We start from the raw sequence: 21,807 nt of genomic DNA on the forward strand, positions 1-21,807 counted from the left end.
TCAAAAAAACCACATATAAATACACATATACCCATATACAATCACAAAACAACTCCATACCTGCTCCATAGCCCGGTCGGACCTCTCCCGTACAGTATCACGGCCGTGAGGGCCCCACATCCTATCATAAAGTGCCTCGACCGATCGCTTCAGCATCGGGTCCTCAACCTGGAAGATTCTGCGTTCGAAGTCTTCATCCGATCAGTCAAAGACTTCGAAGTGTCTGCATCCCTCGCGGGACAAGGCATTCATGGCCCCTTCACAGGTGATAAGCGAGGCGAAGGACATGAGCCCCATCACAATCGTTGGGAGCACCTACAATTCCTCCTGCAGCCATCCGAGGAAGCGAAGGCCCACCTCCTTACTGGACGCATCAAAGGGAGCGGTCCACGCACCAAGCTCCCGGTATGCGTCCGCGAGCTGTGCATGCGTCCGGTCGACCTCCGCGCGAGTAGAGGCCTCCACTTTGTCCAGGCAGCCGCGCAGGCTGCTGTGGCTCGCTTCCGGCTCCTCAGCACGTTGGCGAGCGAGATTGGCCTCAACACGCGCAAGTTTGGCCTCGGCACGTGCAGCCTGCGCCTCAGCACAGGCCATGTTTGCATCCTTCTTCTCCGCCGCCAGCTAACGGCTGAGGTCCTCCTTCTCGGCCTCCGCAGCCGCCAACTTCTCCATCAGCCTGCGGCTCTTGTTTTCCGCAGCTGACTTGTCCCGCACAGCTTCCGTATGCTGTGTCCAGAGGCGCTCAATCCTGCCCTCGAGTCGTTGCCTCTCGGCAGCGAACTCTGAGGTCAGAGCGCCCGACGCAACATGATCGGCGAAGGCAGCCGCCTGCCATGAAAAGTCCATCAAATTCACAATCACATAAACACAACAAACTGGTGAAGTCCAAGACAACTTACATGCTTCAGTTGCTGCGTTGCATGCTTCAGCTGCTGCGCAACAGAACCCGCCACGTCTTTAGCGGCGGCAGCCGAAGTAATCTCGCCGCTGGCGCAAAACTTGGACCATGGGTCCTGCGAAGCACCCTTCGCCTCGGTCGTTGCCACGGCCGGCGCGGCCACCACCGGAGCCGGGACAATAGCCAGTTGCCCAGCATCCGACCCTGCATCACAATCTTGTCCAAGACCCAGACCCCGTGAAAAAAAGAATAAAAACTTACCGACAAGTCCTCGCCCCATGCGGGCATCGAACATCATGACACCACCCACGCGGTAGTCATCCACACAGATGTCCATGGAGAGGTCGCCCCCACCCGCCACCGCCTCAGCAGTGCACAGCGGAAACGGTGGCCCTCGCTCCTGCGTGGGCTCAGCAGAAGGCGGCTTGCTCGAGCCGGGAGCGACGGCCCTCGCACCCGATGAAGGTTTGCTGGGGACGGGGACAGCAGACTTCGCAGCCGGCGGTGGCTTGCTACTGCCGGGGGCAGCGGACTTCGCGATTCCCCACGCCTTCTTGACCTCGCGACTAGGGTCCCCGACCCTAGTGAACGCCCGGCACTTCCGCGTCGCATCTTGGCAATATTCTCGGGGGCTAAGCGAGACGTAAGGAAAAATCTTCATCTCATGGGCTAAGAGAGACGTAAACATGTCCTCACCGACCGCCCGGGGGATCTGAACATTCCTCGGCCAGCGACCCCTGGTAACCTCCAGCATTCGCGTCGAAGATTCCCGGAGCTCAGGCGAAGACATCCTTCCCCCGGGGGCCGCACAAGTTCCCATTAAATCCACAGCAAAACGATAAGAGACCCCCAACCCCTCAGCTGCAGTACCTAGTTTTCTCTTTTTAGTGGCCGCAGCCGGCACAGCTCCCCGTGAAGGGCCTTCCTCAACCACAGCCACCGCCTTTTTTCCTCGGTGATCGACAGTAGTAGCAGTGTCGTCTCCGGGTAACCGCCATATGGCAGATGGTTTAACTCGAAAACACGGTTCAAACGAACATTGGAACCGCGAATATCCCAACTCCGCAAAGTCTCCATCCTCGGCACATATCCCCCACAATTCTCACTTCTCCATCCTCTACTTCACGCACAAACGTGGCTGGGTTCCGGACGCGCAAATCCAAGGCAAAGGCAGGACTTCGCACCAACTGCTCGCCCAAGGTAGGCATCTGGAGAGGGCACAGTTCGCCAAGTACCCAGCCGTGCGCCAAGGGCCATACTCCATATCCAATGAACTCTTCAACCAGATCACGCCCGCTACTCATGCGGGCAGCATACCGGAGGGCCCCTTCGTCCTCATCGTCCTCCGCCACCTCAAACGGTGGTGAAAGGGAATTAGGCTTACACCTAGTTCCTAAATAATTTTGGTGGTTGAATTGCCCAACACAAATAATTGGACTAACTAGTTTGCTCTAGTGTATAAGTTATACAGGTGCCAAAGGTTCACAACAAGCCAATTAAAAAGACCAATGTTGGGTTCAAAATAGAGAGCTAAAGGCATCCCGAAAGGCTCCCAGGTCTGGCGCACCGCACTGTCCGGTGTGCCACCGGACATGTCCGGTGCACCAGGGGACTTCGCGCTAAACTCCTCAGCCTCGGGAATTTTCAGAGCCGGCGCGCTATAATTCACCGGACTGTCCGGTGTACACCGGACAGTGTCCGGTGCTCCAAGAGGACACGGCTCTGGAACTTGGCAGCCTCGTGAATTCGCAACGGCTGCTCCGCTATAATTCACCAGACATGTCCGGTGTACACCGGACTGTCCGGTGTAACTGCGGGGCAATGGCTACTTCGCGCCAACGGTCACCTGCAACAGCAATTAATGCGCGCTAGAGCGCGCAGAAGTCAGACACGCGCATAGTGGCGCACCGGACACTCTACAGTACATGTCCGGTGCGCCACCGGACATCGAGGCGGGCCCAGAAGTCAGAGCTCCAACGGTCGAATCCCAACGGCTTTGGTGACGTGGCTGGCGCACCGGACATGTCCGGTGTGCACCGGACTGTCCGGTGCACCATACGACAGTCAGCCCCACCAAACGGCTAGTTTGGTGGTTGGGGCTATAAATACCCCCAACCACCCACCATTCATTGTATCCAAGTTTTCCACTTCTCAACCACTTACAAGAGCTAGGCATTCAATTCTAGACACACCAAAGAGATCAAATCCTCTCCAATTCCACACAAGGCTTTAGTGACTAGCGAGAGAGATTTGTCGTGTTCTTTTGAGCTCTTGCGCTTGGATTGCTTCTTTTCTTTCTCACTTGTTCTTGTGATCAAAACTCCATTGTAATCAAGGCAAGAGGCACCAATTGTGTGGTGGCCCTTGCGGGGAAGTTTTGTTCCCGGTTTTGATTTGAGAAGAGAAGCTCACACGGTCGGAGGGACCGTTTGAGAGAGGGAAAGGGTTGAAAGAGACCCGGTCTTTGTGACCACCTCAACGGGGAGTAGGTTTGCGAGAACCGAACCTCGGTAAAACAAATCCTTGTGTCACACTCCTTATTTGCTTGAGATTTGTTTTGCACCCTCTCTCGCGGACTCGTTTTTATTTCTAACGCTAACCCGACTTGTAGTTGTGTTTATATTTGTAAATTTCAGTTTCGCCCTATTCACCCCCCCCCCTCTAGGTGACTATCAATTGGTATCAGAACCCGGTGCTTCATTAGAGCCTAATCGCTCGAAGTGATGTCGGGAGATCATGCCAAGAAGGAGATGGAGACCGGCGAAAAGCCCACTACAAGCCACGGGAGCACTTCATCGGAAGAGTCCCGCATCAAGAGGAAGGAGAAGAAGAAGGACTCCTCCAAAGGGAAGGAGAAGAGATCTTCTTCACACCACAAAGAGAAGAAGGAGAAATCCTCTTCCCACAAGCCACATCGGAGTGGGGACAAGAAAAAGAGGATGAGGAAGGTGGTCTACTACGAGACCGATTCTTCATCGGCATCCACCTCCGGCTCCGACGCGGCATCCGTCACTTCTAAGCGCCAAGAGCGTAAGAAGTATAGTAAGATTCCCCTACGCTACCCTCGTATTTCTAAACATACACCTTTACTTTCCGTCCCATTAGGCAAACCACCAACTTTTGATGGTGAAGATTACGCTAGGTGGAGTGATTTAATGTGATTTCATCTAACCTCGCTCCACAAAAGTATATGGGATGTTGTTGAGTTTGGTGCACAGGTACCATCCGTAGGGGATGAAAACTATGATAAGGATGAAGTAGCCCAAATCGAGCACTTCAACTCCCAAGCCACAACCATACTCCTCGCCTCTCTAAGTAGAGAGGAATATAACAAGGTGCAAGGGTTGAAGAATGCGAAGGAGATTTGGGATCTACTCAAGACCGCGCACGAGGGTGATGAACTCACCAAGATCACCAAGCGTGAAACGATCGAGGGGGAGCTTGGTCGCTTCCGTCTTCGCCAAGGGGAGGAGCCACAAGATATGTACAACCGGCTCAAAACCTTGGTGAACCAAGTGCGCAACCTTGGGAGCAAGAAATGGGATGACCACGAGGTGGTTAAGGTTATTCTTAGATCTCTCATCTTCCTTAACCCCACTGAAGTTCAATTAATTCGTGGTAATCCTAGATACACACTAATGACTCCCGAGGAAGTTATCGAGAATTTTGTGAGCTTTGAATGTATGATCAAGGGCTCAAAGAAGATCAACGAGCTTGATGATCCCTCCACATCCGAAGCACAACCGGTGGCATTCAAGGCGACGGAGGAGAAGAAGAAGGAGTCTACACCAAGTAGACAACCAATCGATGCTTCAAAGCTCGACAATGAGGAAATGACTTTAATCATCAAAAGCTTTCGCCAAATCCTCAAGCAACGGAAGGGGAAGGATTACAAATCCCGTTCCAAGAAGGTTTGCTACAAGTGTGGTAAGCCCGGTCACTTTATTGCTAAATGTCCATTATCAAGTGACAGTGACAGGGACAACGACAAGAAGGGCAAGAGAAGAGAAAAGAAGAGGTACCACAAGAAGAGGGGCGGCGATGCCCACGTGTGTCGCGAGTGGGACTCCGACAAGAGCTCCACCGACTCCTCCGACAACGAGGACGCCGCCAACATCGCCGTCACCAAGGGACTCCTCTTCCCCAACGTCGGCCACAAGTGCCTCATGGCAAAGGACGGCAAAAGGAAGAAGGTTAAATCCAAATCATCCACTAAATATGAGTCTTCTAGTGATGATAATGCTAGTGATGAGGAGGATAACTTGCGTACCCTTTTTGCCAACCTTAACATGGAACAAAAAGAAAAACTAAATGAACTAATTAGTGCCATCCATGAGAAGGATGATCTCTTGGACTCCCAAGAGGACTTCCTAATCAAGGAAAATAAAAAACATGTTAAGGTTAAGAATGCTTATGCTCTAGAGGTAGAAAAATGTGAGAAATTAACTAGTGAACTAAGCACATGCCATGATATTATTGCCAACCTTAGAAATGAAAATGCCAAATTAATTGCTAAAGTTGATTCTCATGTTTGTAATGTTTCAACTTCCAATCCTAGAGATGAAAATGTTGATTTACTTGCTAGGATTGATGAGTTGAATGTTTCTATTGCTAGCCTTAGGATTGAAAATGAGAAATTGCTTGTTAAGGCTAAAGATTTTGATGTTTGCAATGTTACTATTTCTAACCTTAGAAGTGAAAATGACATATTACATGCTAAGGTTATAGAATTAAAATCTTGCAAACCCTCTACATCTATCGTTGAGCATGTATCTATTTGTACTAGATGTAGAGATGTTGATATTAATGCTATTCATGATCACATGGCTTTAATTAAACAACAAAATGATCATATAGCAAAATTAGATGCTAAAATTGCCGAGCATAACTTAGAGAATGAAAAATTTAAATTTGCTCATAGTATGCTTTATAATGGGAGACGCCCTGGCATCAAGGATGGCATCGACTTCCAAAGGGGAGACAATGTCAAACTTAATGCCCCTCCTAAAAGTTTGTCTAATTTTGTAAAGGGCAAGGCTCCCATGCCTCAGGATAACGAGGGTTACATTTTGTACCCTGCCGGTTATCCCAAGAGCAAGATTAGGAGAATTCACTCTAGGAAGTCTCACTCTGGCCCAAATCATGCTTTTATGTATAAGGGTGAGACATCTAGTTCTAGGCAACCAACCCATGCTAAGTTGCCTAAGAAGAAAACTCCTAGTGCATCAAATGAACATAGTTTTTCATTTAAAACTTTTGATGCATCTTATGTTTTAACTAACAAATCCAGCAAGATAGTTGCCAAGTTTGTTGGGGGCAAACACAAGGGCTCCAAGACTTGTGTTTGGGTACCCAAAGTTCTTGTTTCTAATGCCAAAGGACCCAAAACCGTTTGGGTACCTAAAGTCAAGAACTAAACTTGTTTTGTAGGTTTATGCATCCGAGGCCTCAAGTTGGATACTCGACAGCGGGTGCACAAACCATATGACAGGGGAGAAGAAGATGTTCTCCTCCTACGAGAAAACCCAGGATCCCCAACGAGCTATCACATTCGGGGATGGAAATCAAGGTTTGGTCAAAGGTCTTGGTAAAATATCTATATCCCCTGACCATTCCATTTTCAATGTTTTCTTGTTGATTCATTAGATTACAATTTGCTTTTCGTATCTCAATTATGCAAAATGGGCTACAACTGTCTCTTTACTGATATAGGTGTCACTGTCTTTAGAAGAAGTGATGATTCAATAGCATTTAAGGGTGTGCTAGAGGGTCAGCTATACTTGGTAGATTTTGATAGAGCTGAACTCGACACATGCTTAATTGCTAAGACTAACATGGGCTGGCTCTGGCATCGCCGACTAGCACATGTTGGGATGAAGAATCTTCATAAGCTTCTAAAGGGAGAGCACATTTTAGGATTAACCAATGTTCATTTTGAGAAAGACAGGGTTTGTAGCGCATGTCAGGCAGGAAAGCAAGTTGGAACCCATCATCCACACAAGAACATCATGACGACCGACAGGCCGCTTGAGCTACTCCACATGGATCTATTCGGCCCGATTGCTTACATAAGCATCGGCGGGAGTAAGTATTGTCTTGTAATAGTGGATGATTATTCTCGCTTCACTTGGGTGTTCTTTTTGCAGGAAAAATCTCAAACCCAAGAAACCTTAAAGGGATTCTTGAGACGAGCTCAAAACGAGTTCGGCTTAAGGATCAAGAAAATTAGAAGCGACAATGGGACGGAGTTCAAAAACTCTCAAATCGAAGGCTTTCTTGAGGAGGAGGGCATCAAGCATGAGTTCTCTTCTCCCTACACGCCACAACAGAATGGTGTAGTGGAGAGGAAGAATAGAACTCTATTGGACATGGCAAGAACCATGCTTGATGAGTACAAGACTTCGGATCGGTTTTGGGCCGAGGCGGTCAACACCGCTTGCTACGCCATCAACCGGTTATATCTTCATCGAATCCTCAAGAAGACAACTTATGAACTCCTAACCGGTAAAAAGCCCAATATTTCATATTTTAGAGTCTTTGGTAGCAAATGCTTTATTCTTGTTAAAAGAGGTAGAAAAACTAAATTTGCTCCTAAGACTGTAGAAGGCTTTTTACTAGGATATGATTCAAACACAAGGGCATATAGAGTCTTTAACAAGTCCACTGGACAAGTTGAAGTTTCTTGTGACGTTGTGTTTGATGAGACTAACGGCTCTCAAGTAGAGCAAGTTGATCTTGATGAGATAGGTAATGAAGAGGCTCCATGCATCGCGCTAAGGAACATGTCCATTGGGGATGTGTGTCCTAAGGAATCCGAAGAGCCTCCAAATGCACAAGATCAACCATCCTCCTCCATGCAAGTATCTCCACAAACTCAAAATGAGGATGAAGCTCAAGTTGATGAAGTAGAAAATCAAGCAAAAGAGCCACCTCAAGATGATTGCAATGATCAAGGGGGAGATACAAATGATCAAGACAAGGAGGATGAAGAGCAAAGGCCGCCACACCCAAGAGTCCACCAAGCAATCCAACGAGATCACCCCGTCGACACCATCCTCGGCGACATTCACAAGGGGGTAACTACTAGATCTCGTGTTGCACATTTTTGTGAGCATTACTCTTTTGTTTCCTCTATTGAGCCACACAAGGTAGAGGAAGCACTCCAAGATTCGGATTGAGTGGTGGCGATGCAAGAGGAGCTCAACAACTTCACTAGGAATGAGGTATGGCATTTAGTTCCACGTCCTAACCAAAATGTTGTAGGAACCAAATGGGTCTTCCGCAACAAGCAAGATGAGCATGGTGTGGTGACAAGGAACAAAGCTCGACTTGTGGCCAAGGGATACTCCCAAGTCGAAGGTTTGGATTTCGGTGAAACCTATGCACCCGTAGCTAGGCTTGAATCAATTCGTATATTATTGGCCTATGCTACTTACCATGGCTTTAAGCTTTATCAAATGGACGTGAAAAGTGCCTTCCTCAATGGACCAATCAAGGAAGAGGTCTATGTTGAGCAACCTCCCGGCTTTGAGGATAGTGAGTACCCTAACCACGTCTATAAACTCTCTAAGGCGCTTTATGGGCTTAAGCAAGCCCCAAGAGCATGGTATGAATGCCTTAGAGATTTCCTTATCGCTAATGGCTTCAAAGTCGGAAAGGCCGATCCTACTTTATTCACTAAAACTCTTGAAAATGACTTGTTCGTATGCCAAATTTATGTTGATGATATTATATTTGGGTCTACTAACGAGTCTACATGTGAAGAATTTAGTAGGATCATGACACAAAAGTTCGAGATGTCTATGATGGGGGAGGTGAAGTACTTCTTGGGATTTCAAGTAAAGCAACTCCAAGAAGGCACCTTCATTAGCCAAACGAAGTACACTCAAGACATTCTAAACAAGTTTGGGATGAAGGATGCCAAGCCCATCAAGACACCCATGGGAACTAATGGGCATCTCGACCTTGACACGGGAGGTAAGTCCGTGGATCAAAAGGTATACCGGTCGATGATAGGATCTTTACTCTATTTATGTGCATCTCGACCGGATATTATGCTTTCTGTATGCATGTGTGCAAGATTCCAAGCCGACCCTAAGGAAGCTCACCTTACGGCCGTAAAACGAATCTTGAGATATTTGGCTTACACTCCTAAGTTTGGGCTTTGGTATCCTAGGGGATCCACTTTTGATTTGATTGGTTACTCGGATGCCGATTGGGCGGGGTGTAAAATCAATAGAAAGAGCACATCGGGGACTTGCCAGTTCTTGGGAAGATCCTTGGTGTCTTGGGCTTCAAAGAAGCAAAATTCGGTCGCTCTTTCTACTGCCGAAGCCGAGTATATTGCCGCAGGCCATTGTTGCGCGCAATTGCTTTGGATGAGGCAAACCCTGCGGGACTACGGTTACAAATTAACCAAAGTCCCTTTGCTATGTGATAATGAGAGTGCCATCAAGATGGCGGATAATCCCGTCGAGCATAGCCGCACTAAACACATAGTCATCCGATATCATTTTCTTAGGGATCACCAACAAAAGGGAGATATCGAGATTTCTTACATTAACACTAAAGATCAATTAGCCGATATCTTTACCAAGCCTCTTGATGAACAAACTTTTAACAAACTTAGGCATGAGCTCAATATTCCTGATTCGCGCAATTTCTTTTGCTAACTTGCACACATAGCTCATTTGTATACCTTTGATCATGTCTCTTTCATATGCTATGACTAATGTGTTTTTCAAGTCTATTTCAAACCAAGTCATAGGTGTATTGAAAGGAATATGGAGTCTTCGGCGAAGACAAAGGCTTCCACTCCGTAACTCATCCTTCGCCATCACTCTATGCATCTCTCCATCCTTTTGGGAGAGTTCAAAGCAAAAGGACTTCGTCTTTGGTACAATCTTCACTCATTTATTTATGACCAAAGGGGAAGAAAGTACTTCAAGGGCTCTAATGATTCCGTTTTTGGCGATTCATGCCAAAGGGGGAGAAAGTATGAGGCCAAAGCAAAAGGACCGCACCACCACCTAATTTTAAAATTGGAGATTTTTCAATTGGTAAGTTTCAAATTAGTATCTTATTGTGTTCAAAAGGGGGAGGAAGTAGTATTTCAAAAATGATATATCAAAACCCTCTTGAACACTAAGAGGAGGATCTCATTTAGGGGGAGTTTTGTTTAGTCAAAGGAAAAGCATTTGAAACCGGGGGAGAAAATTTCAAATCTTGAAAATGCTTTGCAAAATCTTATTCATTTACCTTTGACTATTTGCAAAAGAACTTTGAAAAGAATTTACAAAAGAGTTTGCAAAAACAAAACATGTGGTGCAAGCGTGGTCCAAAATGTTAAAAACAAAGAAACAATCCATGCATATCTTGTAAGTATTTATATTGGCTCAATTCCAAGCAACCTTTGCACTTACATTATGCAAACTAGTTCAATTATGCACTTCTATAATTGCTTTGGTTTGTGTTGGCATCAATCACCAAAAAGGGGGAGATTGAAAGGGAATTAGGCTTACACCTAGTTCCTAAATAATTTTGGTGGTTGAATTGCCCAACACAAATAATTGGACTAACTAGTTTGCTCTAGTGTATAAGTTATACAGGTGCCAAAGGTTCACAACAAGCCAATTAAAAAGACCAATGTTGGGTTCAAAATAGAGAGCTAAAGGCATCCCGAAAGGCTCCCAGGTCTGGCGCACCGGACTGTCCGGTGTGCCACCGGACATGTACGGTGCACCAGGGGACTTCGCGCTAAACTCCTCAGCCTCGGGAATTTTCAGAGCCGGTGCGCTATAATTCACCGGACTGTCTGGTGTACACCGGACAGTGTCCGGTGCTCCAAGAGGACGCGGCTCTGGAACTTGGCAGCCTCGGGAATTCGCAACGGCTGCTCCGCTATAATTCACCGGACATGCCCGGTGTACACTGGACTGTCCGGTGTAACTGCGGGGCAACGGCTACTTCGCGCCAACAGTCACCTGCAACAGCAATTAATGCGCGCCAGAGCGCGCAGAAGTCAGGCACGCGCATAGTGGCGCACCGGACACTCTACAGTACATGTCCGGTGCGCCACCGGACATCGAGGCGGGCCCAGAAGTCAGAGCTCCAACGGTCGAATCCCAACGGCTTTGGTGACGTGGCTGGCGCACCGGACATGTCCGGTGTGCACCGGACTGTCCGGTGCACCATACGACAGTCAGCCCCACCAAACGGCTAGTTTGGTGGTTGGGGCTATAAATACCCCCAACCACCCACCATTCATTGTATCCAAGTTTTCCACTTCTCAACCACTTACAAGAGCTAGGCATTCAATTCTAGACACACCAAAGAGATCAAATCCTCTCCAATTCCACACAAGGCTTTAGTGACTAGCGAGAGAGATTTGTCGTGTTCTTTTGAGCTCTTGCGCTTGGATTGCTTCTTTTCTTTCTCACTTGTTCTTGTGATCAAAACTCCATTGTAATCAAGGCAAGAGGCACCAATTGTGTGGTGGCCCTTGCGGGGAAGTTTTGTTCCCGGTTTTGATTTGAGAAGAGAAGCTCACACGGTCGGAGGGACCGTTTGAGAGAGGGAAAGGGTTGAAAGAGACCTGGTCTTTGTGACCACCTCAACGGGGAGTAGGTTTGCGAGAACCGAACCTCGGTAAAACAAATCCTTGTGTCACACTCCTTATTTGCTTGAGATTTGTTTTGCACCCTCTCTCGCGGACTCGTTTTTATTTCTAACGCTAACCCGGCTTGTAGTTGTATTTATATTTGTAAATTTAAGTTTCGCCCTATTCACCCCCCCCTCTAGGCGACTATCAGGTGGGAACGCCACGTAACAGTGGGAGCACATAACGGTCGCAGGGAGCCCTGGGAGGTCTTCGACTTCCCCACCCGAGACATAAAACCAATAGTCCCACTAGTTGCCCCACTTGTTCCGAGCGCAAGGGACTATTTACACGACTTCCACCGAAGTCTTTTCGGTCCTCGGCGTGAAGGTGCACGATCCAAATTGTGCAATCTTATTTCCAATTTTCCTCTTTTGCCAGTGCAGACAATAGTTCTTGGCGAAGACCTCCACGGACGGCTGACTGCCGTACAAAGTCACCGCCCAGACATACTTCGCCAAGGAAACCATGGCGTTAGGTGTCAACTGGTGGACCTGGACGTCGAACCTCTGCAAGACCTCTGCCACAAAACGATGCGCCGGTAGGCAAAGGCCGGCGATGAAGAATGCCTCGAACACAACTAATTCGCCTTCAGGCTCAGGAATCTCCTCAGCGCCTGGAACGCGCCCAACACCGTCACCAAAGTACCCAAGCTGCTGCATCTCCTGCACGTGAACCGAGGAAATCCTCGAGGTGCTGATCTCCACCGTGTGGCCCGGCTGCAACTTTGTCGCCACCAAATCACTCAAGGTATCCTCGGACGACGGATCGGCCGATGACGCACTCGCAGCAGATGAGGAAGAAGACATTGTTACGTACCGTCGGCGGCGGCGCGCGGTATGCTTGACACGGGCCAGATCTCCGAAGCAGAAGAACAAGGAGGGCAGGCGAGCGGGCGAGCGGTTTGAAAAAGTTAGGGTTTTCCGGCGCACGCAAGGGTAAGAAACAGCCCCGGTCGCGCCGCCTTTTTATAGACAAGACGCGGCGCTTCGGGAAACACGCAGTCCAACAGTGCCACGTCCATCAATGGTCACCTCAAAAACCCCTGCGGGACCACTTCGAGCGAGGACAGCATCTCCACTATCTAGCGACGTATTCGGCACCAGATGACTTAGTCGAACTAGTCCCTCGGAGGGCAAATGTTGGGGCAAAGGCGAAGACGCTACCCTTCGCTCGATGCCTTCGTCGCCTCGCTACAGCAACGAGGACCACGCCCGAGCGAGCCAGGGGCGCCGGTCGGCCTTCGTCCTCTCCATTGCAAGACGAAGGCAAGGCTCTGTCGAAGTCTGCTAGTCGCACGTCCTCATCGCGTCCGGAGGCCTATGTGGTATTCAGCCCACTGTAACGGGCCCCGCGTGGATAAGCATGTTACAGGTCGCGTCTGTAATAGCCTTTTCTGTAATGACGGTCTGTAACCTCCTCTTGTGAGAATATTCTGGAGATAGTCCGGGTACCCGAGAGCATAAACGTCCTTGCCAGAGGACGGTGGTCACTCGGGTGTCTATAAATACCCTCGTACAGTGCCCTTGAGAGGCCAGATTAATAGAGCTATTGTCATTCCCCGTTGAACTTTGCAAACACTCTCTCCACTCTCCCGTTGGATCTACTTGCCCAGGAAGGCAAGTTCCAACATTTGGCGTCCACCGTTCGTGCTACGAACAAACAACCCGTGATGGCACCCAAGCGAGCTAGTTCGAAGGCAGCCCCATCCATCGACGAAGCAGCGAAGGCAGCGCTGCTGGCTGAGAAAAAAGGCAAGGCCCTCGCAGACAACAAACCCCAAGAAGCCTCCGAAGGCAAGGCCCTCGCAGACAACAAACCCCAAGAAGCCTCCGAAGACGAAGCTGTCGGCAAACACTCTCCACTCTCCCGTTGGATCTACTAGCCCAGGAAGACAAGTTCCAACACAAATACCAGCAACACAAAAATAAAAATCGGTTTCTTATTTGGATGCGTTAATCAAGCGAGACATCAACTGGTACTGTTATGATCTGGATAATGCGATATTTAAAATCTCAGGTACTAGTATTTGGATCAGTAACCGGTTTGGACCCTCTGATGTGAGCGGCGATCTGTATCCACTCCGACTTCCTCAACATGAAGGCTTTTCAGGCAGGCATCCTCCACAGCGTCCTTATGGCACCAATGCCTCGGCCATCCTGCTACTTCACAAATTCTCCAGTCGTTTTCCTAAGGCTGCTGCTCACGCATGCTCCGTCGATCATGTCGCCTGGGCTCTCTTGCACTCCATCAGGGTCTTCCGATCGAGTCCCATGCATTTCAAGTGGAGTACATCAATTACACGCACACGCATGTACATTATAAAAAGTAAGCTCTATGTAATTTCAAATCGGGTACATATATGTTCAATCAATTCTTTTTTTTGGTTTAGTAAACATGTAGGTATTTTTTTATTTGGATGATAAAGCTTGATAGCATGAATCTCACCCGTTAGTCTCAGGAACAAATTTAATTATTCATCGCTTTGTTGCTCTTCCTTTGTGAAAGTAAGATGTTCTTCTAGTTCTCTTTATCATGATAGTGTACCACAACATTCACGTAGTTTGTGTGTTTATCATGCTTTCCTCATGACCATACCTAATACTTTGTTTATTTAACTCAACTTTTGGCTTCTGTGTACTTTCAAATGTCTTTACTTGTGTGTTATGTACTCCTTCCAACGGCTGTCCTCTAACCAGTAATATTTTTTCACCTAATGAATATTGAGCTTTTATTTTCTTTACCCCAAAACAAAATTATGCTAGTTCTGAGATTTTAGAGTAAACTGAAATTGAGTGTTGCGATTAGACTATGTACATAGGCATGAGAATTACAAAATATATATGTCCTTACTTATTGTTGGTTATTTCTTTGTGCTAATGACTACACAGTTGAAGTTACTGTTTTCGTGAGGAATTATTTGTGAAAGTCTCCAATTTTCTGTACAACGCTGATATGATTCATGGCGGCGTTGTGGAGCATGCTCATATGCGTGAAAGAGAAGATCATGTACCCATGCTTCGACGCGAACGCGAGGCATGGAACCGTCGTCGACACTTCATCGTGGCCGCCATGCTCCATGTTCAACACAGCTTCAGGCGCCGCAGTGACATTGTACCCATGCTCCAGATACAGACGGACTGCCACTGAGACCGTCTTTCAGGGGAAAAGAACACATCTCATCAATGTGGTTGTGACGGCAGTCATCGCCTGGCATCAGCGGCGGAAACAAAACTCCACAGCCAAAAGCGAACAAATCGGAAAATATGGACATGGCAGCTCCAGACATTGTGTTGGACTTGGAGGTGGATGAAGACGTATTAGATTATATGGGTCCGATCAGACCCAAATTAACATGAAAAGTCACTGTGTGCGAGGCCAAATCTTAGTTCAACAGATTACCATGTTGGTGCTAATTGCACAAACGTTTCTAATAAAAAAACATATTCAATTTTGTTAAATTTAATTAATAATTGGGGATTATGCAACAAAACCACACCATCATATCCCCTCTGCCAAAAAATATAAAGAAAAATAATCCACTATACATACATTTTATAGGTAATGATATACTAAATCAGCATCACTTGCTCGAATTTAAGATCAGTTGCTATCTAGTTTATACTAAATAATTAGGGATAAGTGAATTGTTGGAGAAAAATGTGTTGTTAGGATGTTAGCTATATGGTGATATAGAAGAGGTAGGTTTAAGAGGGCTCAAGATGTATTTCATACAATTTGATCGTACTCTCTCTCTCTATTAGCTGATTAGCTCAAATGATTAAATACATGATAGAATAAAACTTACTACTACCTTTTATTTCAAATATAAGTTTGTATGATATTTTATTTGGTCAAACTTTTTTTAATTTAACCATTGATAGATAAAAAATGAAAATTGATACGTCGGTATGTATCATGTAAACCATATTCATAGCATAAATAACTTTCACAGTGTAAAATGAATAACTAAAACCGCAAAAAAAATGGTCATATTAGAGCATGTGTTACCCTATTAAACACCACACATGTATAATTAGAGGAAACATTATTGGACACAACTATTCAATCCTTTTTTCTTCGAGTCGATTTTGAATTGTATACAAGTCGAACTCTATCTTTATGAGTGTATCTATAAGTTCTTCTAAAATCCTCGTGGCAGTAGGTCTCTTTATCATCTTTATTGGAGTTTCTAGGCTCATGGTCGAACATATGGGCCCTCTTATCTAGGCTCTTATTCATAAAGCTTGATCTAGATACCCATGGTAGATATTATTGATAGTAGCCTTTAAGTCTTATTTGGCCGAGTTATTGATTAATGTAAATAAGTCTCTACTGTGGCACCGCGTCGACGTGGGCATAGGCACGAGCATGGTTTCGACATTCTCCCCCGCTAGGCGCATGGTGGACCATAGCGCGGGCAGTGCGAAGCCTTCTAGTGATCCTGCGACGATGACATGCTAATCTATCTTGTGGAAAGTTATCTATAGGATCTAGTCCTTTGCCTCTCCATCCCCTTAGGGCCTGATTGGTTGTCCGCATAATCTAGCCTTGCTCGGATCTAATGAAATAGGCTCTCTTGAGACAGGTTGTGCAAATGCAATTCAATGTGTTTGGTTGGTTGCTTTGCATGTGATCAATCAATGTGACGATGTTGGAGCCACGGAATGGAAAACAAGCTCACAAGTGCTCATCAGAGCCCTGTACTCCTATATTGTTGCACGTCAACTGGAGTCAGCGAGCGCAGAGCAAACGGAGCTCGACGTTGAGGAGACGTTGCCGAAGAGGAAGCTAGGTGAGGGCGAGCAGATCAAGAGGCATATGGAAGTCGGCGTTACCATCAGGTGATGGTTCACCCATGGGCGATGGCATCATGGGGACAACCCAGGCTAGTCGGCGAACCAGTGTCATTGCCTCATTGGTGCAAGGGTCAGGGGCGCTAGAGCTATGGACGAGAGCGGGCGATGAGTATAGATGATCGGCAAGGACAGCCACACATGCATGGTTCGGCTGACGTTGAAACCGCGTGTAGCGCAGTCCCAGTGCTGTCATTCTTGAATATGTACGTGTTTACCATGTAAAGGAGGAATGTGTTCACCAGGTTCAGCATAAGGGGCATGAAATGGTATTTCTGGTCTTCTACTTCTTCCTCTCCTGCAGTGATAGGAGACTCCTAATTCTTGATTACCAGCTTATCATTTTTTTTTGAAAACAGGGGGGGGGGGGGGGGGGGGGGGGGGGGGGGGGGGGAATCTGATATATTGATCACAGGAGAGTTACACTAGTGGTGGACGGGCAATAGCCCAAGAGATGGAGCCTGTGAAAGGACTACAAAACAGGAGGGGAAAGTTTACAGTTGAGACTGTTATCAATTTGTTCAGTAAATACATGTAAGATAATTTAAATGTGAAAAGAAAAGATAAGCCACTGGAAGAATTAGAAGTTGGTAACGAGGAGTCATTGAGTTCCTGTTCAATCCATTGCCAATTTGATTATTTGGTATGTAAGGAGTACATCTTAACAGGGCACGGTTTACGGGTTTTACAAACAAGTTCACTTTGAAATGCAAGCAATAGCAGTGTAAGTTCAAAAACACATAGTAAGACTGAACATTAGGAAATGTACAAGGAACTTATCCTACTAACTGTACAAGAACAGAATATCAGGAAACATACTCACAGTTCTGTGCTGATTTAGATAGCAACAGAATATGTATTATTTAGCTGACAGTATGAACCAATAAACAACATCGATTCCATTCCTAACGTGTTTATCCAGCCTACACAAGAACAACTCAACTGCTTCTGCTACCACTGATTTGGAAATGCTTCCCTGTAGCTCATATCTTCATTATGAGAAACATCCCTTACTGTGGCATCTGTGGCTCGAGTGTTCAGAAGCCTCTCTGCAATTCTGTCTTTGGTGGTAACTTTCTTTTTCAGCATCGATGCCAGCGTTGGTGCCTTTGCCTTACCTCGGCGTCCTCGCCGACCATGTGCTTCTGTAGGCTGCTCATAGGCTGCTGCAGAATAGGAAGTTGAAGCAAGAGCCGCATTTCGCAGGACATCTTCATTGTGCTGACGGATTCTTGCACGTTGGGCCCTTTCCTGTGCCTTGCGATCCATTTCTCTTTTCCGGACATTTTTAACTGATTGTCTTGCTAACTGCTCTGCAGTAATCTTACCTAGATCACAAGTTCCAGCTATGTCACCATAATCATTATTGACACCTGTCATTCTTGAAGAGGTTCCCTCCATATAATCATCATCACTGATTCCATTAAGCTCATTTGAATGTCCTCCAATGTCTAAGTGCTCAACAGGATTTACTTCTGCATCAGAACTACCACTGTTCTGCTCAATTGGATTTCCTTCTGCATCACGTGGGACAATCGGTCCATGGAAAGGACATACCCTAAGATCCCTTCTCTGGCAAAGTCCTCCTTTTTTTAGAGGGGCGTGGCATGGTAGGATCTCAACTGGGGCTTCTCTATAAATTGAGCAATGAACATTCAACTCTGCAATCTTTGCTGCAGGTATAGTGGCATCATTATCCACTCTTCCCCAATGACTCTCGACCTCAAGTCCCCTCTGGTTTACGTGTACATCCCCACTTGAGCCCCAGCGATCCAAGACAGAGCTCCATGGCAGCACAGGGGCTTCAGCGAGGAGTTTTGATTTTTCTGGATCAAGATTTCTCGTTCCATTAGCTGCAACTGGTGCCTTGCCAATGTGACACACTCCACCAACCACCCACTTTCCCTTCTCAGTGTCCTTGCTAGTGCTCGCAACATCTAAACTGCTCTGGACTCTGGCACGATTTGGTGCCTCTATGTTTCCCTCCACCCAGAACTCATTGTCCTCTTCCTCCTGGTCACCCTTCCGCCTATGAAAATTATCAAGGTCAAGACCAAGCTCACTGCAATGATCTCTCACAGCCCTTATCTCATTCTTAACATCAATGAAATCCTTCAATGCAGAATCTCGGAAACGGTTGTCTGGAAGGTTGACCCTCACAAGCACAGTTATCCACTCCTGTACTGTGACCAAATGCTTTGACACAAGCAACCGGTGTGCTTCCCTCAGTGCATCAAAAACTGCCTCATTCTCCTGAGTCTCAGGCACCCACTCCCCAGCCATCAATGATGCTGTTCTAATGCTCCGCATTGACAAGGATGCAATCTCCTCCTCGTCATCCACATAATAACCCTCAAATTTCTTATGTTCAGCACGGATGATCTCCAATCCATTGCGAATCTCATCAATCGTGGACCGAATCTCCGCCTTGATTGACGCAAGGTTTTCACGCAACTGCTCAACCTTGCCAGCATAGATCTCCTGCATGCGAGCCTCACGAGCTGCACGAGCATCAACGGTGGCCCGCAGACCAGAGAACTGGACGCGCGCGGACTCCTTGAGGTACTCGACGGCCAGGCGGAGCTGGCGGTAGTGCGCACCAAAGAGATGGTGCCAGCGCTCGAGCGCCTGGACGGCGGCCTTCCGGAGTAAGGCAGCGGACGTGGTCGGCGGCGGGAGGGGGTTTGCTCGGCGGAACCCGACGGCGAGCGGGAGGAAGCCGTCGAGCGAGTCAGCAAGGAGGGAGCGGAAGAGCTTGGAGCGCATGAAGAGCTCGTCGGCGATGCTGAAGGCGAGGAGCCGCACCTGCAGCGAGAAGGGAGGGGATCAGAGCGTTAGGGTTCGATGAAATTGGGGGATTGGAGCAGGGGAAGAGGCTTACGCACGTGGGAGTGGGGCTTGGACATGAGGGAGAGGATGAGGCGGAACGCGTCCCGGATGGCGGCATCGGAGGCACGGGCCGAAGATTTGATGGCGCGGAGGAGCACCGGGTCGACGGCGTGCGCCGTGGTGGAGGTGGCGCGCTCGATTAGGGATGCCATGGAGGAATCCGCCGCTGCCGAGGATGATGAGGGGTCGGAATCCTTCGCCCGGCCCCTGGCGGAGGAGGAGGCCATCGGGCGCGGCATGACGGCGATTCGCTGGGACACGCGGACAAGAGGAAATCGATCGGAGGCCGTGCTGCGTGCGACTTCTGGGCAGCGATGAAGTTGAAGCCCCTAGCGACTCCTCATGGGCCCCGGGGCCCGAACCGGATTGATGTCGCTCCATTTGATGCTAATATTTAATCGTGCTCGTAAGGCTTGGTTTTGGTTGGTTATTTCCATTCCACGTGAATGGTAGGGGATTAAAATATATTAAGCTAAATTTTGATTTACTATAGATTTAAACTGACTTAATTCTGTTCAATTTATATTGGTTAGCATTAAACTGAATAAACCTACTTTACCCGTACAGGGTGGTATAAACCACGTGAACAAACCTCAATTACTTACAGAGTCACTCATTTTAATATGATTTGAGTGGCTTATCTAACAAGGATGTGGTCCTATAGACCATCATAAAACGAACATACATATATGAGTTTGGCTATTGGCCACGGAGTGTGAGATTTGGATAATATCTAGATACTTATAAAAGGCCTCGAAGTGTGACTTACATGTTTTAACTCGAGTAAATATTTCTAGTAAACTAGCGCCAATAATTTTTTTTTGTGAAACTCACTTCACGCAGAACTATTAATTTAAGGTATAGTCTATTGTTCAATTATGAAGAATTATAAACAAGTGTAACGCTTGTTCTAGAATCTAGATATATGTTCAACTTAACGATCTCCATTGAAACTATGGTATATCAAAAAACTGTGGATTTGCGATTGTTAATACATGATTTAGATTTTGGTAGGGATTGTTATTATTTGTTATAGGTTTGGTCCATTTAAATATTTAGTAATTCTAAAACATATATTAAATAAGTGACGTCTTATCTCTAACATCGTGTGGGTAGTTGATGGAATAATCATATAGTTTATATGGTTGGCTCTATTTGTCTATCTTGATTTGTTGAAAAAAGTCAAAGCGTGCTACGTGTGTGTGTTGACATCGCCAAGGCGAGACGAGGCGACGCTACTAGGGAGTTAGAGCCATCAGTTTCAAAAGGCTAACTTAAGTTCAGCTGTTCAGGTGTTTCAGCATGTTTGATGGCTTTTCTAATCTCCGGTGATCTCTCGGCTCTCCCGCCATTTGGCCTGTTGTGATAGCTCGAGTTTCATGTCATATGCTCTCAATTCGCTTTAACCCACTGTTCGTTTCATTTTCATTGCACGCATAAGTTCTAGGAGACCAAACCTACGAAACGATTGTCGTCCAGGCGTTGACCTACTTAGGTGAGGAACTGATAATCATGTTTTGAGAGTGTCAACAACATGATTGTTCAGCCTCCTCCTGTATCAAATTTGAACTGCTTCAATTGACCGACTTCATCGATCGTCGTCTTGTGTTAAATCATCATTATTTCGACCGAACGTCTAATTAATTGATATAATGTCTATCGCTGGATATGTCTCTCCATTTATTTGTTTTCAAACCAAGTTCTTCTACATTATTTTTATGTTTGAGGAAAATTATTCGTGAGTGGTTTCAGTCGTGGGACAATGAAAATTGCACTATTTATCAGAAACACTCTGAGAAAATTAGTTATTATTAGCGGTAGTAAGGGTGCATATCGTATGGCAATAAGGATATTCTGTTAACCAAACTCACACGTGTTGAGTCACTCACCACGTTACTCGAATACGACCATGTTACTCCAATACCAACTTGTCTATGGAAATTATTGTTTGAAATATTGAATGCTACCTCAATACGAACTTGTCCACGGGGGTTCATTGTTTAAATTATTGTAATTTAATAGGACATCTAGGGACCGCTGTCTAAATTATTGAAATTTAAATAGCAAACCAAATAAATAAAGTGGAGCCCCACTAGCTAGTGCTAATTATTATATCGGTCTTCTAAATTATTCAACTTTTCCATGACTACTGGAATAACACCTCAATTTCTTTATGTTTTCTCGAACAAGCAGGACGCACGCCTTTGTATAAAGAGAGGGGGAAAAGGCCTAAAATACAAAACAATTTACATAAGAGACAAAATCTAAGGCCGTGTTGTTTGACAGTGGCTAACAATTTATGGATAAATAACCAGCCAGTTGTTCATGATTTGCTACGGTATTAAAATATTTATTAAAATATAATTATTGTTTATTTTTAAACACTAAATTATGTGTGGTCTAGTTAGTTAGCCTCAAAAATTTCTAGAGCTGAGGTGTGGGTTCGAGTGCTCGCTCTGCACTTTTTTGTGCGGTGTGGTAGCTACGTGGGTGGGGTCAGATGCTGA

At 46.5% G+C, this 21,807-nt stretch overlaps 2 protein-coding genes across 2 annotated transcripts; one reads left to right on the forward strand and one right to left on the reverse strand.

Moving 5' to 3' along the window:
• Positions 1-14,200: 14,200 nt before the first annotated feature.
• LOC100276160 (uncharacterized) lies at positions 14,201-15,020 on the forward strand. Its single transcript, NM_001150013.2, has 2 exons — positions 14,201-14,253; positions 14,447-15,020. The coding sequence occupies exon 2, from the start codon at positions 14,518-14,520 to the stop codon at positions 14,866-14,868; it is 351 nt and encodes a 116-aa protein (NP_001143485.2). The 5' UTR covers positions 14,201-14,253; positions 14,447-14,517; the 3' UTR covers positions 14,869-15,020.
• Positions 15,021-17,022: 2,002 nt separating this feature from the next.
• LOC100278704 (uncharacterized) lies at positions 17,023-19,653 on the reverse strand. The gene is made up of 2 exons (NM_001151894.2): positions 19,297-19,653; positions 17,023-19,216 (listed from the first exon to the last, which is right to left on the reverse strand). The coding sequence occupies exons 1-2, from the start codon at positions 19,537-19,539 to the stop codon at positions 17,363-17,365; spliced, it is 2,097 nt and encodes a 698-aa protein (NP_001145366.2). The 5' UTR covers positions 19,540-19,653; the 3' UTR covers positions 17,023-17,362.
• Between the last annotated feature and the right edge of the window lie 2,154 nt (positions 19,654-21,807).

This window comes from Zea mays, chromosome 9 (genome assembly GCF_902167145.1).
Source record: "Zea mays cultivar B73 chromosome 9, Zm-B73-REFERENCE-NAM-5.0, whole genome shotgun sequence".
NCBI classification, from domain to species: domain Eukaryota; kingdom Viridiplantae; phylum Streptophyta; class Magnoliopsida; order Poales; family Poaceae; genus Zea; species Zea mays.

What these genes read in the sequence shown, in the direction of transcription:
- LOC100278704 (NM_001151894.2), bottom strand. Translation starts at nt 19,539, where the DNA reads ATGCCGCGCCCGATGGCCTCCTCCTCCGCCAGGGGCCGGGCGAAGGAT. An exon ending in TGTCCAAGCCCCACTCCCAC is followed by an intron (nt 19,217 to 19,296) that starts GTGCGTAAGCCT and finishes TTCTCGCTGCAG; the next exon opens with GTGCGGCTCCTCGCCTTCAG.
- LOC100276160 (NM_001150013.2), top strand. Translation starts at nt 14,518, where the DNA reads ATGGCGGCGTTGTGGAGCATGCTCATATGCGTGAAAGAGAAGATCATG.